The following is an 18,519-nucleotide window of genomic DNA, read 5'->3' on the forward strand; positions in this document are numbered from 1 at the left end:
TGTTACATAGAGAATTGTGTGTTGTGTTTTGCAAAAAGTGTTTTATGAAATTGAAAACTGAGTCAAAGGTCGAGAATTAGTGTATGGTTTTGCAGATTTGGTGTGTAGTTCTGGTGTTTGAGTGTCAGGTTTCAGAAATTGTGTGACAAGTAAAGATTTTGTGTGTAAGCAGTTGAAAAAGACTGTTAATGCTTACACACAATTCAAATACACAGATGACTTTCTTGCCCAGTGAACACTGAGATCAATAACACTGTAACTACAAAACTCTTACAAGGATTCAGGAATTATTTTTGGAGCTCAATAGCACAAATACGTCTGCAAGATGTCTGTTAAAGATCACTTGATCTGGAAAGCATCTGCTGTGTACAAACATCTGATAGACGTCTGTAAGATGTCAATTTTACATACATTCTAAATCATAAACATCTTAAAGACATCTAGTAGACATCTATTTGACATCTGATAGAAAACGTCTTATAGATGTATTGCAGATGAGCAAACACTGTAAAAAATACGTCTTGCAGATGTAAATGCAGACGTCAAATAGACGTCTCCGAGATGTATGTGTGCTATCAGGGATAAATTAAATTACAGATACAGATGTATAATTCAGCAATGAACGTTTGGGGAAAAAATCGTTTTCATTTTACTAGTGTAAAGTAATCTTGCAGTAGATGAAAAGCACTAGAAAAGTTCACATACCAAAGAATTGTATGAACTTGGCATGCACCACAATGTAAAAAAATAAAAAAATAACATTTAAAAAGTAAATTTAGCATCCTCTGCACATTCTGCCGAATTTCATTACAGTATGCAGCAGTTTCTTAGATGATTGGCTAAGCTCTCTCCTCTCTCCGTTGTTAGCATGCAGAGATTCTGATTTGCTACCTAATGTTTAACTTACTCATTGTTAAACTTTTTGAGAAATGTGTCTTTGTTTTGAAAACGTAAAGGTTTGGGGGGAAAATTGCCAACTAAAATCAGTTATATTAACAATCGAGAAAACTGCAATACGACTAGATTCTTGCCTAACTCTGCTATTAGTTTCCGTGTTATTGTTACGGCTTATATCCATGATGAAAGTGGAGCGAGCGGTCAGAGAATCGGATCACCAAACAATTACGCGATGAATCTCAGACATATCCGGACGGGATTAGATTTATCTGATATAAATAGCCCTAATGTTGCCTTTGTTCTTTGTCTAGCTTGAATTGTGTAACCTGCTGTTGGTGAGTTGTGTTGCTGTTTATGCTAAGTCTGTCTCTGGTCAAGTCTGACCATGCCAAGTCAAGTCTGTTTCAAGTCAAGTCTTCTTTTGTTTGGATTTCATCTTGTTTAAAGGGGTCATATGATGTGATTTCAATTTTTCCTTTCTCTTTGAAGTGTTACAAGCTCTTGGTGCATAAAGAAGATCTGTAAAGTTGCAAAGACTAAAGTCTCAAATCCAAAGAGATATTCTTTATAAAAGTTAAGAGTCAACCACGCCTACCTAAAACAGCTCGTTCTAACACGCCCTCGCATAACGACATCACTATGTGGGAAGATTTGCATAATGCCGCCCAAATGTTCACGCAAAGAAAGAAGGCATAACTTTTATTCTCACTGTAGTATTGTTGTTGCCGCTGCTGCCATGTCGTGAAGGCACTGTGTGATTCGTTGTGAAAGGGAAACAACTTTGTTTGGCCTTCCAAAAGAGGACGATAGCTTCGTCATGCCTGGAGCTGATCCGTGCTGGTCGCTGAGGAAATACTACAACTTTGTGCTGTGGATCACTGGATCGGCTTTCACCGTGGACGAAGCGGAGTCCAGCCTGGGGTCATCACATGTGGTTGCTGCAAGCCCGCCAGACACTCCTTCGTAGAATCCGCCGCCTCCGCTCACTCTAGCTCTCTGGCCATTCCTCACTTTATCCCCTGCCCTCTGCTCACTCTAGGCCGCCGTGTGTGGCGCTGTGTTTCATTGTGGAAGCGAAACTACTTTGTTTGGCCTTCCAAAAATGGACACAACTAGAAATCAGTGGTTAAGTTGTATTTACAACACTGTTCCAGAACACTTCAACCCAAATATTTCGATGTGGGCAGCACATTTTATGGAGGACCGTTTCCTGATCCTGGTAGAGTAGACTACAATGCCGGCCGTTCTGACTCAAAGACTGTAAGTACGTCTTTTATATTTAAAGAGTTTTTATATATTTAAAGCAAGTTTTTTGGGCAGTGTAGAGTAGGGCTTGTTGTTTGTCATTTCTCTGATCACAAATGCTGACATGGTTTTATGTTTACACGGCGCAATGCAACGCGTAAAAAGACAGTATAAGTCATTATAATCCGTAATTATGTCCCCACTGGATGCAACGAATGCCTTGTTTATAATGCGTTTATTTTTTAATCATCGCTCCGGCCTGACAGGGCATAATCACAATATGGTAAGGGGCGTAACATTTCCGTCACACGCTTGAGGTATTCGGCCAATCACAATGCACTGGATAGCTGGCCAAACACAGCACACCTCGCTTTTTTAGAACGATGAACTTTGTAAAAAATGTGGTGTTTTTTTTTTTTTACCTTAAACTGCATAAACACATTTCATTACACCAATGATGTAAGGGTAAGAACAATAATGTTCTTTTCAGCAACATCATATGACCCCTTTAAATTCACTGCACTTGCCTTCAGTGGACTAATTGTTACACTTACCTGTATTTTGCAAATGTCCGCAAGAAAATACAAAATGTACTTTGGCAGACAATTACCCGTTTTTATTTTTGTGTTTTTACATTTCCAGGTTTGAAATGTAGAAGTGAACTGTAGCAGGGTGGAGGCACAAATGGAAGTCCATTTCCACAAAAATAATGGTTTGGTAAATCATAATTACATAAAGCTGAAATTGCTAAATGAGAGACCGTCATGACATGCAACAATCACAATTATGATAAATATATACACCGTCAAGGCCAAAAGTTTTGGCAGTGACAAATTTTGTGTTTTGCAAAGTTTGCTGCTTCAGTATTTGTAGATTATTTTACCACATGTTTTTATGGTATACTGAAAAACAATGATAAGCATATCATAAGTTATAAAGGCTTTTATTGGCAAAAAAAAAAAAAATATATATATATATATATATACACGCATACAGTTCTTCATTACCTCTGCAATTCGCTCTGGCATGCTGGATATTAGCTTCTGGACCAAATCCTGACTGATGGCGATCTATTCTTGCCTTATTAGTTCTCGGAGTTGATCAAAATTTGTGGGCTTCTGCTTGTCCACTCGCCTTTTGAGGACTGACCACAGGTTCTGTATGGGATTGAGATCCGGGGAGTTGCCTGGCCACAGATCCAAAATTTCAATGTAATGATCTTCGAGCCACTTCTTTATCACTCTTGCTTTGTGACATGGTACTCCATAATGCTGGAAAATGCACAAATCATGACCAAATTGCTCATGGATTGTTGGAAGAAGTCGCTCTTGCAGGACGTTTTGATACCATTCTTTATTCATGGCAGTGCTTTTGGGCAGAATTATGAGAGCCCACTCCCTTGGTTAAAAGCAACTCCACACATGAATGGTCTCGGGATGCTTCACTGTTGGCACAACACAGGACTCCTGCACTAAAAAGTTCATCAAAGTTCATCTAATGAATAAAAGTTGGTCTACTGAGTGTTAAAAGATCTGTTAGAACAACCAAAGATTTTAGCATTTAGCAATGCTAATATTTTTATTAATTTTTTTTAAAGGGGTCATATGATGCTTTTTAAAAGATCATTGTTTTGTGTATATGGTGTAACAGAATATGTTGACATGCTTTAATGTTCAAAAAACACATTTTTCAAATACTGTACATTTATTGTAGGTCCTCTATGCCCCGCCTCTCTCAAACGCTTCGTTTTCTACAAAGTCCCTCCTTCCGACAAGCGCAGTCTGCTCTGATTGGCCAGCTGACCCAGTGCATTGTGATTGGCCGAACACCGCAAGCACTCATCGGAAATGTAACGCCCCTTACCATAATCGCAAGCTTCATCTTTCAAAATAAATGTAAAGACCGAGCCCGAAAGGGGAACAGAGTCTCGTGACAGACACAGTGATGAAGCTGGTATGTGTTTGCAGTACACAAGCCACGGTTAAGACAGCGGACTCCACTGTGATGTGACCCCCTCTCTCTCTCTCGATCTCTATCTCTCTCTCTCTCGCTCACACACACGTTGTGCAAAACTCCGCATTTGAACAGTCAATAGCAAATACTTAAACTAATAACAAAACAGTAGCTGATTCAGAAGCGCCAGATTGTCATAGCAAAGTCAGAATTACCTCCTCTCCTAGGTTCACGAAACGGTTGTCCATAAAATGCATTGCTGTTCTGTTGTAAGTCATCTTAAAGATTCCTAAATACACCTTCCTTTGGAAGGCCAAATAAAGTGCTTTTGCTTTCGCCTAGAAACACACAGCTTCTCCCTGACATGGCTGCTTCAACACTAACTGCGGTTACTGAAACCACGCCTTCTTTCTTTGCGTGCACATTTGGGCGGCATTATGCTAATATTTCCACAGTGAGGTAGATATGTGGGGGCGTGTTAGAACGAGCCGTTTTAGAGGGGTGTGGCAGAGTCTTAACTATGATAAAGAATATCTCTTTGGTTTTGAGACTTTAGTCTTTGCAACTTCAGGGATCTTATCTATGCACAATCAGCTTGTAACACTCCAAAGAGAAAGGAAAACTTGAAATCGCATCATATGACCCCTTTAATCAATCATCTTTCTTTGAGATGTAGGTTTATTTTCAAAGCCTTCTACATATTACAGATAGTATTTGTCTTCTAATACTAAAGGCAAATATTTATGCAAAGTTGAATGTATTAAACAAGTTGCAATGAGATGCACATGTACAGTACCTCAGCACATGATTCTCAACCATGGTGAGGATCAACATTTTAAATCAGTAAAAATATGAACTCTGATCCACATGACAGCTAACTGACAATGACAAAAGCAGCAGCAGCATAAATTAAGCCAGTAAAGTTTAAAACGATGATAATATTTTAGTAATTAACTTTTTCAAGCTGCAATGCATGCTGGGAACTTGTGCAATAAAATTGTTTGTTCAGATCAGTCAATTTGAAAAGTTGGGAGAACATTTGGATGTTGTGAACAAGTACTTGAGTATCGAAGTAAGGTAAACAAAACAACTTTTGTTAGTGTTGAGTATTTTTTTTAAGTTCACAAAAAATAAAAATAAATTTACTCTTCTACTAACAATTATTTGTTCAGGCTACTTTTTTTTACATTGGTTAGTACTTTTTCGTAAGTTGGATTTTTTTTTTTACAGTGTGGAAGCGTTCACCTTTTCTTCTCCGAGCAATCGTTTTTCCAGATGTCCCAAACAGTCAGAAGGGAGCTTCATCAGAGAAAATAACTTTGCACCAGTCTTCTGCTGTCCAATCCTTGTACTTCCTGCAGAATTTGAGTCTGTCCTTGACGTTTTTTCTTGGAGAGAAGTGGCTTCTTCGCTGCCCTTCTTGACACCAGGCCGTTGTCCAAAAGTCTTGGCCTCACTGTGTGTGCAAATGCTCTCACACCAACCTGCTGCCATTCCTGAGCAAGCTCTGCACTGACATGATTCCGTAGCTGACTCCTCAGGAGGAGACGGTCCTGGCACTTGCTGGACACTCTGGGACGTCCTAAAGGCTTCTTCACTGCAGTCGAACCTCTCTCCTTGAAGTTCTTGATGATCCGGTAAATGGTTCTTTCAGGTGCAATATTCTTTGTAGCAATTTCCTTGCATGTGAGGCCATTTTAATGCAAAGCGATGATGGCTGCACGTGTTTCTTTGGAGGTATCCATTGCTAACAAGAACACAATGATTTTGACTAAGAATGGTCATATTTTGACTTAAGTCAATTATTATATAATTATGATTTACCAAAGCATGATTTGTTTTCTTATGTGGCAGAAATAATCTTCTATATTAATGGGCTTTCATAGATCATAGCAAATATTATTTTTATTTTTAATTTTCTCCAAAAGCGAACAAGGAAAATCCACTGCATTTTCATGACTTCCTAAAAAAAGGAAATAAAAAATATAGAGAGAGAAAGTCAAGGCCAGAGAGAGAAAGATGTCAAAAAGTAACTCCTTCAGCTGCATTAGAAACCCCATTGCAACTGGAGTGACTATTTTTTGTAGTTTAATTCTAAATGTAATTTTTAAAAATTAAAAAAAAAGTGTTTAAAAATGTACATTTAAAAGACAAATAGTAACAAAAAATAAATAAATAAAATGACTTTGCTAGAATTATCTAATTGTTGTGGAATGGCATCATCACAGTCATTCTGGAAAAGAAAAGGTGCAGCGTGTTCTACTGTAAATGTTTTGGCAAGGAGACCGCATGACTGTATGCTTGAGTTTATGCACCTGTAGCTGAATCAGTCAGAGTACAACATGTACAATGTGTGAGTACTGTCATATGCTTGTCATTTGTAACAAGATGTTTATCTTTCATATTTGTTTTTTTTTATATCATATCAGGTCTATTCATAATCCTACTTGGCCTATACGATCACAATTTAAAAGCATAGCAGAATGTATTTACTGTATGACCTTGATGAACAACTGATCATTCATAATAATTTGTGTCAGTCTTCAATACAGTTTGGTTTAGTGATTTCTCCCAAAATCTGTAAAGGCATTAATCCACATCACATGTGAAACGATAAAATGCATGCATGCTATTTTTATAGAATTCCAAGAACAACAGGTAAAAAAAAGCAAAAATACTGTTATCAATCAAGTCTGATGGGTGGTGTTGACAGCTTTTGATGCAGATTGGTGAGCTGCACTGGGCCAGAGCTCATCTCACATTTGGATATCAATGTACAAATGTGGTATTCAGAAACTGTGTAAGAAAATTATCACTTAGATATACATATATTGAATTAAAACCATTGATTGATTCAGGATTATAACAGTAACAAACTATAACGAGATAAATCTAATTTAATGTCCAATTGTTGCTCATTAATAACTGGGGAACATGCATCTGTGATGCACACTACTGTTAACAAATTTGGGGTCAGTAAGATTTTAACCCATTAAGGCTGCATTTATTTGATCAAAAATACAGTAAAAACTGTATAAAACAGTACAATTTAAAATAACTGTTTCAGATCTTAATCTATTTTATATGTAATTTATTCCTGTGATGGCAAAGCTACATTTTCTTTTCCAGTCTTCAGTGTCACATGATCCTTCATAAATCATTCTAATATGCTGATTTGCTGCTCAAGAAACATTTCTTATTATCAATGTTGAAAACTATTTTTGTGGAAACTATAATATTTTTACAGGCAGGATTCTTTGAGGAATAAAGAGTTTAAAAGAACATTAGATTTTTTTTTTATCAATGTAAAAGTCTTCTGTCAATTTTGATCAATTTATTGCATCTTTGCTGAATAAAGGTATTAATTTCTTTCCAAAACAATCTTACTGGCTCCATATGAACAATAGTGTATTTGTGCAGCCTTTTAAGCAGCATGTAGAGTCAAAAAGTTATTATATTAATATTCATTTGTTTTGAATGAAGTATAAATTATATCACACAAACCAATCAAAGACTGATGTTTTCACTCATTTAATCAAAGGCAAAGTCAAAACCCATTAATAAAAAAAACAAAAATAATAGCTTGTTACCAATAAAAACCATTTGATTTGTGGCATTTTAAAGAAACTGCTTTGATGAAACACCTTAAGACATACAGCAATCAAACACAGCAATAAACATTATTTAAAAGCAGTGCAGCTATGTAGCAATATGTAAATTCATTTCTCAATTTTAGTGTTCAGTGACAAACTGCACAACTCCTACAGAATGTCGATAACGCACAACTCTACTGTAGTATTAGAGACCAAGTTAATTTCCCTCAGGTACATACAAGACATGCAAATACATGGAGTCAATACTACTAGATACTTTAATGACATTTCTGCACATTAATTTAACAAATTCCCTACAAATGAACGAATCAGGACTTTCGCAGACTTTTGAAATACCCCAAATTGCATAGATTGTGCCCTTGACTTCTTTCATTCCCTTCTGCTCATCTACCGTATACATTAGTCACCAGAGATATGTGATGTACATAATCACAATCAAATCTGAAATCTCATAAGCGATTCCGAGCCATATTGGTTGGTCCTTTACAAGTGAATTTGATGACTCGGTCTCATCCGCAGGAAATAATAGTGAAGCGTTTGGACACGCAGGACATGTTATGTAACACAATACCCAGCAGAAAGATCAAAATGAATGCCACCAGTAGCACAGTGCAAACCCCCGTCCATGCTGTGGTCTTAACTGCCACCTCCTCTTCCTCCTCCTCTTCCTCCTCCTCTTCCTCCTCCTCCTCCTCCATCCCCTCCTCACCTGTGTCGCCCCCCAGCACGAGGCTCCCGCCATCAGAGATGTTTAACACCCCAACGCTTTTAGGGCCAAATCGGCATGCTGGTTGTCCGGGAAGCAACGCCTCATCTGTGTCCAGAGGGAGGGGCAGCAGGTAGCAGCCGCTGTTGGGTAAGTGTATAAAGATGGGAGTGTGCTCAGAGGAGTGAGACAGACTGATAATGGAAAGTACTTCCGGGTCGTCTGGAAGATGGGAGACCGAAAGTCCGCCAGGGATCTGTGTCACACAACGACACCAAGGACAGCGAAGCTCTCTCTGGCTGAGCCGCATCTGGCTCAGACACTCGCAGCAGCAGGTATGCTGGCAGTGCAGGAGTTTGGGTCGGCGCCGTTGGCTGAAGTAGTTGAAACAGATTTGGCACTCAAGCCTGGAGTTCTGGGACAAGGTGTCCATAGTCCTTAAAACGTGGCTCTTCGGTTACTTTAATGACCGTATTCTTGCTAATTTTTATCGCCAATGCACTTCTCCGTCAACCACTCGGTGTTGATGGGGCCGTCAGTGCTTTAATCCACGTCTGGCTCTGCCTGTGGAAGCGAGACAAATATGTTGCATCAAAACAGACTGTCAAGAATTGAATCCAGGGGATAGGTTTTGGCACATACACATGCAGGCAGAAGGGTTAATTTATTATGCGCTAGCTGTGAGCTGGATCTAAATTCTTGTCAGGCTTGACTTAGAAGTAGACGTCTTGGATAAGTAAACAAATCAGCAGGGATTAGGACTGACAGTGTCAACCTAAGCCTAGACAACGGTGGTGAAGAATGCTGAGGCTAAATAGTGTGTGTGAGCTGAAAACAAAACGGCTTAGTTGGATAATTATCTGTGATTAATTCTATGATTGTGAAATGACTTGATAGCTTCACAGAGTGATACCTACCATGGGTTTAGTATAGATTCAAGCAGGGTGTCAAATTATTCAACGAGCACAGTTGGAAATAAAAGCAGTCCACAGGAATATCTTTCCCCATCTAATGATGAAATAACTCTGTAAAATAAGGGAGAATACATGATAATAAAGAAATAGTTATTTAACAGACTTGAATTTCATCCATTCTTAAAGTAGGGAGGATGAGGTTAAATGTGCCATTTTTTAAATTGTGCCCTAAACGAGAAGAGATTAAACGTGAACTAAAACTTCTAATATTTCATATTTTAAAATAGAAGAATGCATTATAGCCAGAGAATGTGTCTTCACCAATAAATAAACAAATTTGTTATTGGTAAAGTGTATCATATCATGAGGTACGTTTAAGAATCATTGGAGAATAATATGCTATAATATTTTGTGAAATAAATATGAACATAAAATGTCAAAAACCATTACGCCTAGAGTAATTTTGCTGTACATTATTCACATTTTATAAACCAATCAGGAAAACAGAATGTCTGAAAATGGTGAAAATTTTTACCATTTTCTAATCATACACATTCTCATAGCTTGTAAAAAAAAAAATGCATCCGACACACTTCCCACCACAGCTACAATTATTTTACCGATTTATTTAATTCATTTAATCATAAGCCAAACAATAATCATGTTTTTTTACATTGGCAATTCACCAACATGTACAATCTTTATTTCCATACCGTACAGAATTTTTTCAGACTTCAAATATTTCAAAATAAACAAAATATATTGCTATACGGTAAATGATAAAAAAATATTTACATAAATACATGTAGTTTTAGTTACTTCTATTTCTTATTAATTGTTTTTCCATATACTTTGTCTAAATTTATCATTCTCAAACTGTATTTTTAAAAACATTTTGCATTTGCTCAAATTGTATTTCAAGATTGGAAATGTACTTTCTGCCGCTTGAAGTATATTTTGGCATTTGAAGATTTCAAATCATTTCAGTTTGAAAAATCTGCGCTGTTAACAACACATATTTAAGCAGATTTTAGCCAGAATTATTTTTTATTATTATTTTTTTTCAGAATGGATACATTTTTGCTGTATGATACATTCAAGTTGATGCAACATGAAGAAATAAAAAACATGTTTTTCCTGAGAAATGCTTATCACTTTGTGCATCTCTCAGTCTGAGCAAGACAAGTTATTCCTAAACACATGATCATGATAAGGGTGTGAACTTGCCAATGACACATCTAGTACTCCTCCTCTCCTGACTGCTGATCTGTGTCCTTTGTGCTCTTTTGCTCTGCTTTTTATCCCTCTTATGTTTGTTTTGTCTTCAAATATACGGTTTAATATTTATGATAAAATACATTATTATTGTTTTCGGTTAACAACATAACCTTGTAATCAGGGTTGCTTCATTGCCATAAAATGCTGTTTTACTCAATGGGCAGTGTAATCCACTTAAGAGTGTTTATATGGCCAGTTTGGCCACACAATGATAGTACACATTTTCACTGGATGAAAAACTTCCCCTTACAAGTAACAGCAAAATATGACCTAGTGAATTCGATCCCGTAGGCACAATTTCTGAAACCTGCATGACACATGACTATTAGCATGCATGAAGCTGACCAATGAATGGGAGTTCAAAACCCCTCCAGCACTCAAGCTTCCTTCTGACCTTAACCAATTCAGAGCTTAAAAATATTTCCTAACCTCATCTAAAATTTATTTGAGGGCATTTGTTTCCTTCAGGTACTGTACAGCTAATATGCATTTTAATTGCTTGGCTCAATGCTTGTCACGGAGAAATACTCAAGGCGAAATGAAGTGTGCTGGTACTACACGTCAATCACCTGAGAAAAGAATGAACACTTATCAAGTGACTAAGTTAGAGTTAAATGACTTGTGGCCACATTTTCAGCATAAGCCTCACTCCAGACTTCCTGTTGTTACACTTACAGCCATAACATCATAATTTGCTCATGTGACCATGACATGCAAAACAAAACAGTTATCGCATTGCGCTCTTCTCTTTCACGTTCAAAGGTTTATACCATGTAATAATTGCTCATATACGTATAATTCCACTCCATCCCTAGAGGGGAAAAATAATTAATAATGCAATTAAGCCTGCTATTATAGCATGAATGGACAGATGCCCCTGAGGGCTTATCCATTATTAGGTGCACATTATCTTGTGATAGAGAAGCGGAAATATTTCCCTTCTCTTTGGGACTTCCAATCAAAACGCATTACAGCAATCTCATAGACAGTTTAGAGACTTCTAGACATGAATACTTTTTAATTTACTAATAAATCTAAGGGGCTTTACAAAAACTTTTTTTTGCTAAATGAGACCAGTTCATCGTTTGAAGACATGATTATTTCATGCTCATCAAATTGGTGTCATTACAAATGAAAAAAGTGCATTGAAAATGAAACCAGTGTGGATGCTGCGAATCCAGATCTCTGTTATGGAGAATTTGTGTGCTTCTCATAGGATTTCAGTTACCATGAAAACCATTCCAGCTCAATTTCACATTGCATAATTTCCTTCAGTAATTCTGGTACGGCACACAGGGGAGAAAACGTGCCAATCTATTAAACGTCCTGTGGGCACATTTACTAAATCATATGAAATATTTGAGAAGGTGTAACCTTGAGAACATGTCCTTTGAGTTCTCACTTTTGTACTGGCATCAATCTTTCATTCTATGCTGAGCAAGCTGGCTTTCACTTGGCATATTTTCTACCCGGGCTGGAAATTTTTGCTTTTTTTTTTTTTTACTTTTAACTTTAAAACAACTGAGGATTAAGCGCATGACTAAAGAAATACAATGGGATTGGTACACTAGATGTGCCTAACAACATATTATCAAATGTGAAACAACGCCCAAATCCCATGGTGGAAGCTTCACTGAGGGTCAATCTTCGGTCCGACGTCCCGAAAACTATGACAATGAAACAAGCAGATAAGAAACTGTTAGCTGTGCGCTATAGCGGAGCATCAACCTGATGGATGCAGCTGAATCAGGGGATTTGATTTGTCAGAAAGGGGGTAAAGAAAAGGGGGAAAATGAAAAACATCACTTAAAAACTGAGGCCTTGAGGCATTTCTCAAGGGCAATGTGCTGACTTGAGCAGGTGAGGAGGGGCGCTATTCATGCATGCCCTTGGCCTTTACTTTTTGATGCCTTTTTTTCATGCTGTTCATGTAAAATGCCTGTGGGATGTTGGTGTTACAACTCACCATCTCCAACGTTAACCTGCATAAACAATGCTGAAATGTGAAACATCCCAGGGCGACACAATTTATGCGGCAAAGTCACATAGATCTTCATATGTTTATTTTTTAAATGAAACACACAACGAACTTCGGCTGAACGGGGTGTGTTTGCGACAGGAAGCAGATAAGCTTTTAACTTGTACTGAAACGCTGTCTGAACGCGTGTTAAATTAACAGAACTCTTATGCTGGTGACACACGGGGCAACTTTTTGAGCAATGTTGCCAGGCAACTTTGGGCAATGTTGCCGTCAATAGGCAACCAGGTGAGACACAGGGCCCACGACCGATCTAAAGTATCCAGATAGACATATGTTACCCATTTTCAATGGGAAAATGCCCAAGCAACATTGCTCAAAAAAAGTTGCCCGTCAAAATTGCTCAAAACGTTGCCCCATGTATCATCAGCCTTACAGTGATTAAAGTGCATGCCGAGCATCAACACAAACCCATGTTAATAATAAAACCAAATGTATAGAGAAAAGGCAACTCAAATGCTGATTGGATCAAGCAGTTGTCTGATAGCAAAGCACTGAGATGAGATAAGATAATATCTGTGGAATTTACTAATTAAGTCACAAGGACACAGTAAAGACAAACAACCTTGAATGACTAAAAGGTTGCATGACACATAAACAGACCCTGTGAGCTAAGGTTTGGGATTCATAAAGATAACCCAAATATTTTGGGTTGCGTGACATGTACAGGCATTATCAGGGCACGTCTGTTTTCAAAGACAGGCATATTTAGAATAGTTGCCATTGGCTGCGTCTCAAAACCTAGCAAGCTGCTTACATTTCTGGGTATCCAGCACGCCTATGTCCCCCAGAAATGCTGTCTAGTTAGGTAGCTCACTAGATTTTGACACGCGGCCATTGTCGCGTGTCTCTAAACAATCAAAACGACTTAAACCGGAACAGAGAAAAAAGCTGCCCAAAAGAATCCTGCTGCAATGTAAAAGAGCAGGCTCCTTCCGTACTGCACTGATGCATAACACAACAAAACACAGTAAAGCACAATACAAAACTTGATGGGTTGGTTGGTACAGAGGCTGAACTTGCTTTGAACAGATGTGCTCCAATAAAGTTACACGCTCAGCGCAGGTTACAAAACCGCGGTTGAAACGTAATGCAGCAAATATGCATCGATGCAACGGAACAAAAACTGATCCAAACAGGTTTTTTTGTTTGCTGTTTACAAGGTATAAAATCTCAGAACAACTTTGATGCGAATGCACAAATAGGAAAGCCAAGCAGTTTCACCCGTTTCTTTGAAAATAGTGGGGGGAAACTCACCTTGTATATCGAGAGGTGTTTTCATCTATGCAAACGGTGATCATCGCGTGCGGATCAGCCTCATCTGTCATACTTCCCTCTGCCTTCTTCAAAGGCTGTACTGTAAACGCTCTCTGCTACTCCCTCAGCGCAGCCAATAGCGAGCGACGTCTGCGAAGAGAACAGCCAATAGAGAAGCCCGCTAATCATTTTGCCACGCCCCTTAACAAGCGCTATTCAGGTCTAAACGTTTAGTCGTTTGAAGGTGGATTATATTTGTTACAAAACAAATACGTACTTGCCTTGCAAGATAAGTAGCCTACAACAAACAAACTCTTGACACGTAATCCTCAATTTAAGTAAACATTACAGAAAAAAACAACTGTTGATTTTAGCATATTTTTATGAGCGCTAAAAGTAGGATTTATAGAATTGAAGGGATTAACTGTACGGTGAACCAGTGCAGATGCTCACAATGCTGTTAGAAGTAAACTTATTTTGCGAATTGTTGAACAGTATTGCATTACTTGTTTATCCATTTCTATACAATTCCTCTAGGCAAAATCAGATTACATTTAGAAGCCATCAAACCAACTTCTTAAATGTCAAAGCTGTCATTCAGTGACAATTGCAATGCTGAAATAAATCAGATGGAGAATCTGATAAACTTGTGACATCTGGGCTAATATTTTTTAACCCCATATATATATTAGTCAGTCTCAACTCCAAATATAGTCAGTCTTTTAAGAATTAGAAGTAAAAAACACAAAATAATTACAGTACAGATTAAGAAAAAAAAGGCCCCCCTTTTCACTGTATTTGGGCAAAGGCGGACAGTGGTGAAAAACCTAGTGCTAGGGGTTCTGTTTTGAAGTTCACCACCAACTGATATGCTGGAATCATGACAAGCCCACACTAATGATTTGCCCCTTGCAAATTAAAAACACATGGACAACAGCAACAAACAAATGCACCCTAGTGCCCCCCCCCCCCCCCCCCCCCCCTTAAAAGAAAGGGGAGGGCAGATGGGGAGAAAAAAAGAAAAAAAAACACTGGATACAGGTCAAGTGCAACGCTGAGGCTTTAATGACACAATAACACTGTACAGCAAGGTGAAGGTTTCTGCATGTCAACATTACACCGATGTATAAAAATAGCACAGTAATAAAAACAAAAGACATCTGGACTAAGTGGCCAAACTGTCCACTTTTTTTCCCCTGCATCACCCATAAACCAGCTGTATCTCCAGTGCCCAACATTTGAAACCGGTCGAAGTGGGCCAGTCCTTGACCACGCGAAGATTCTGAGTCCTTGTACACCAGACAAGAGCCATACCTCCCAGATTCAGCCACATGAGAAAAAGGCTTTCTAGGCATAGGTCAAGGCCTGGTCCAATGAGAGCAGTCTCAGTATTATATTAAGATGAATGCATTGCACCCAAAATAGAAAGTTAACTTGAGCACTGAAAATGCAGCAAGGTGTACATCACTGCCATACTTTTTTTTTTTTAAAGTTACATACAGTCAAGAACAGTGTCCATGTGTACATTCATAGTGAAGTGCATTTTACACAAGTTTCGGGTAATACATTTAAGTATTACAGCAGTGCATCGTGGTTTAGTATCGTGCGCCTCTTTTCTTCGTAGCACCTGATGGGACAAAGATATTGCACAAATAAAGACGAGAATCAAAAGTGGTGATTAAAGCCCCATTCACACCAAGAACGATAACCATAAAAGATTAGAGTCCACATCAGCAGACAAGATTCTGTTTATTCCAAGCACATGCTTGTCTGCAGCTTTAAATTCAAGCTTGTTATAGCAGGATGGATTCTGATTGGGTGTCAGTGTTTGTTCATAAGCTGGGTAAAAAAAAATCGTTCTGAAAGTGATTCCAATTATATGGTTTCTTTGTGCCTTTGTCATAGCTGTGACGTAGACTGTTCTTTAATATCGAGAGACTATTAGAACTATCGTTCTTGGTGTGAACGGGACTTAACTTGTTTAAAACCCTAAACTCACCTCTGCCTCTCTGGCAGTAGGTAAAGCCAGTCTCATCATATTCACTTCTTGGCCTTTGCTGGTGGACTGCCTTACAAGTCGGCCTTCTCAATGGAGTTCTCCCTTTACAAATAAAAAAAGAACACCATTTAAAAAGACAAGCCATACTTGACACTTGCATTCCACAACTTCAAAAGACTTCACACGTCCAAGTAGGCAAACCCCCCCCCCCCCCAAAAAAAAAACTAAACAAAAATCAATGTCCTACCTTGATCTTGAGGTCCACCAACTTGCCGCCAAGCCCTTGGTTTGGCACCACAGCTTGCCCAATTCTCTTGGTCAGAGACGACACCCTCTCTCCATTGTTCTAAAAATTATTTCTGCATGAGCTGACCACCTTGAGGCAGCATTAAAATGCAAATTCAAAAAATAAACCCTTACCAACACATGGCCTGCACAAGGCACCCTTTTGAGTTCGCTTATCTGCTTTAGCCAGAGAGCCATACTCCTCACAGCACTCTCCTTTGGGATGCATACGAGCCTGCTCGCGTAGATCATAGCTCTCTTGGCCTTCACAGAGCAGCTTCCGATGCCAGTGTTTGGCACAGTGATGCCCACAAGAGGACAGCGCATGCCTGCTGCAACACTTCCTCTTGGACACTCTCGGTGACTCACAGTTACTCCGCACCTCTGCATCGAGGTCATACTCGCAGTCTTGATCAGACTCATCTCTCTCAGGATGGCTGCGTTCTGCCATTTTGCAAATTCCTACCTCATCCTGCAAGCTTGAGCCGCAGCACACACACGTTTTCTGGTAGACACGGCAAGCTTTTTCCATGCTCAAGAGCTCTTTTCTGGAGCGAACGGGGACATCACTGGTTTCGGCCAGCTTGCCACCACCAACATACACATGCCCCGGAACGAGATCGAGATCCTCCACATCAGTGGAGAACATTTCATCCCTGGAAGAGAGCTCATCTATGGATGGACTCAGGACACTCTGGCGCTCTTGGGTCACTTGAGGGTAGTAGCTGTAGGAATATGCACTGCCAACTGAGGACAGATAGTTTTGTGGAGGCAACAGAGTAGTTGGAGAACCGAAGTAAACAAGTGGGTCAATCTCTTGTTCAAGACTGAGGCCAGTTGTTGTCTTATTGCAAGGCAGGCGAAGGATTTGATACTGCAGGTCAAAGTCTTCAGAGAGCATTATAAGAGGCTCCATAACTGTAGCAGCATCAATAGACGCAATATTCTGTTCCTGCTCATCACCTGGTTTCTCCAAATCTAGGTTCTCTGTTGGATCAGCAGTGCTTTTGATACCACTACAGAACACATTACCAGTTGCATTGGTTATTGACGTTCCACTTTGGCAGCACAGTGCTTCAGAAACACTCTGTTGCTCATCGTTCTCATTGGCATCCTCTTCCTCGTGGACAGAAGAACTGTCAAGGGGTAGCACATCCGATAACACGCATTCGTCCAGTCTACCCTGGCTAGATTCGGCATCATATGCAGAGTCACTGTAGGTGGCAGGCCTTGTGACCTGATTAACCTGCTCCTCCTTACCTTCCTGAGAGGCAAGCTCTAACTTGGAGTCTTTTAAACCAGTCAGTTTCTCTCCCTGCACTACATCAGGAGTAGAGGAGACCACAGTGTTAAGCCCCTTGTCACCACCTTGTTCACAAGCCTTCAGACTCTCAATTTTGTCTATCAGTTTGTTGACTGAATCACTAGGATCTGTTTGGACCTCAGAACAGGCAGTCTCCCGATGCATCCCTGCGTGTTGAAAGTGCTGGCGGACACGCAAATCGTAGGATGCAACAGAGGGGAAGTGGGGGTTGATTCTTCTGTAATCAACTGGCTGCATGGGTGCATGTGGGATCACATACCCAGGATACTGCATAAACTGATAAGGGGCCATGTAGGGACGGCCAAAGTGCAAAGCTGGAACAGAGAAAAATAAATTGTTGCGATTAAATCAAATGAAAGTCTACAATAAGCAATATCTCAAAGACTAAACTTACCTGGCCCTGGAAAGCCATAGTGGCCATATGGATTCATGGGCCATTGATACATGAAATAAGGCTGAGATGGTGGCTGAACATAGAAAAAGGGTCTGGTGTGGTTTACTGGATGGTGAGGTTGCCCAACTCCCATTGATTGTGAAGTGTTATTCATTCCTGGAAGAAATAAGAAAAAAAAAAAGCATTTGAAAGATATTTTTTTTTAAATTTTATTTTTTTTGCACAGTTGTTTGCCCAAACAATAGGCTAGAGCAAGGTGCTAGCAAGGTCATGGTTTGAGAAGGTTACCTTCCATTTCTTGTGAAGAGACGAAGAAAGACAGCACAGGATACAAAACACCGCAATACTGTAAAATGAAAAAAAAAAAAAACGTGGCACACTTACAAGCATGATAGATTAGACCAAACAAACAATACCAGGAAAGGGCTAGATAACTTAAAAATGGATAAGCATGCTATTTATACTGTCGAAATGTAGCAACAACAAATTTAACTAACCTTAGATGTGAAAGTGACAAAGTGGACTCAAATGTGCATATAGCGAGAGCGACTAACTCTGTCGTTAAAGTGTTTTACTTCAGATTTATAGGTGTCATGCTTGTTTCCAGAGCTCCAC

The 18,519-nt window shown here is 39.2% G+C and overlaps 2 protein-coding genes across 2 annotated transcripts; both read right to left on the reverse strand.

Annotated features, from left to right (window-relative positions):
• Window positions 1–7,657: 7,657 nt before the first annotated feature.
• On the reverse strand, window positions 7,658–13,980 carry LOC107584540 (E3 ubiquitin-protein ligase rnf152-like). Its single transcript, XM_016271193.1, has 3 exons — window positions 13,903–13,980; window positions 9,333–9,440; window positions 7,658–8,979 (listed from the first exon to the last, which is right to left on the reverse strand). The coding sequence occupies exon 3, from the start codon at window positions 8,846–8,848 to the stop codon at window positions 8,219–8,221; it is 630 nt and encodes a 209-aa protein (XP_016126679.1). The 5' UTR covers window positions 8,849–8,979; window positions 9,333–9,440; window positions 13,903–13,980; the 3' UTR covers window positions 7,658–8,218.
• Window positions 13,981–15,096: 1,116 nt separating this feature from the next.
• Window positions 15,097–18,501, reverse strand: LOC107584532 (uncharacterized). Its single transcript, XM_016271180.1, has 7 exons — window positions 18,402–18,501; window positions 18,193–18,250; window positions 17,905–18,060; window positions 16,322–17,824; window positions 16,149–16,247; window positions 15,902–16,003; window positions 15,097–15,529 (listed from the first exon to the last, which is right to left on the reverse strand). The coding sequence occupies exons 2-7, from the start codon at window positions 18,197–18,199 to the stop codon at window positions 15,498–15,500; spliced, it is 1,899 nt and encodes a 632-aa protein (XP_016126666.1). The 5' UTR covers window positions 18,200–18,250; window positions 18,402–18,501; the 3' UTR covers window positions 15,097–15,497.
• Between the last annotated feature and the right edge of the window lie 18 nt (window positions 18,502–18,519).

Source organism: Sinocyclocheilus grahami, unplaced genomic scaffold (assembly GCF_001515645.1).
Source record: "Sinocyclocheilus grahami isolate Dianchi unplaced genomic scaffold, SAMN03320097.WGS_v1.1 scaffold5.1, whole genome shotgun sequence".
NCBI classification, from domain to species: Eukaryota; Metazoa; Chordata; class Actinopteri; order Cypriniformes; family Cyprinidae; genus Sinocyclocheilus; species Sinocyclocheilus grahami.

Bases quoted from the DNA above. Each gene is read 5' to 3' on its own strand.
- LOC107584532 (XM_016271180.1), bottom strand. The intron at 16,248-16,321 runs GTAAGGGTTTAT...AATAATTTTTAG, and splicing joins CTTGTGCAGGCCATGTGTTG to AACAATGGAGAGAGGGTGTC. The intron at 15,530-15,901 runs GTGAGTTTAGGG...TTGTCCCATCAG, and splicing joins CTACTGCCAGAGAGGCAGAG to GTGCTACGAAGAAAAGAGGC.
- LOC107584540 (XM_016271193.1), bottom strand. From the start codon at position 8,848: ATGGACACCTTGTCCCAGAACTCCAGGCTTGAGTGCCAAATCTGTTTC.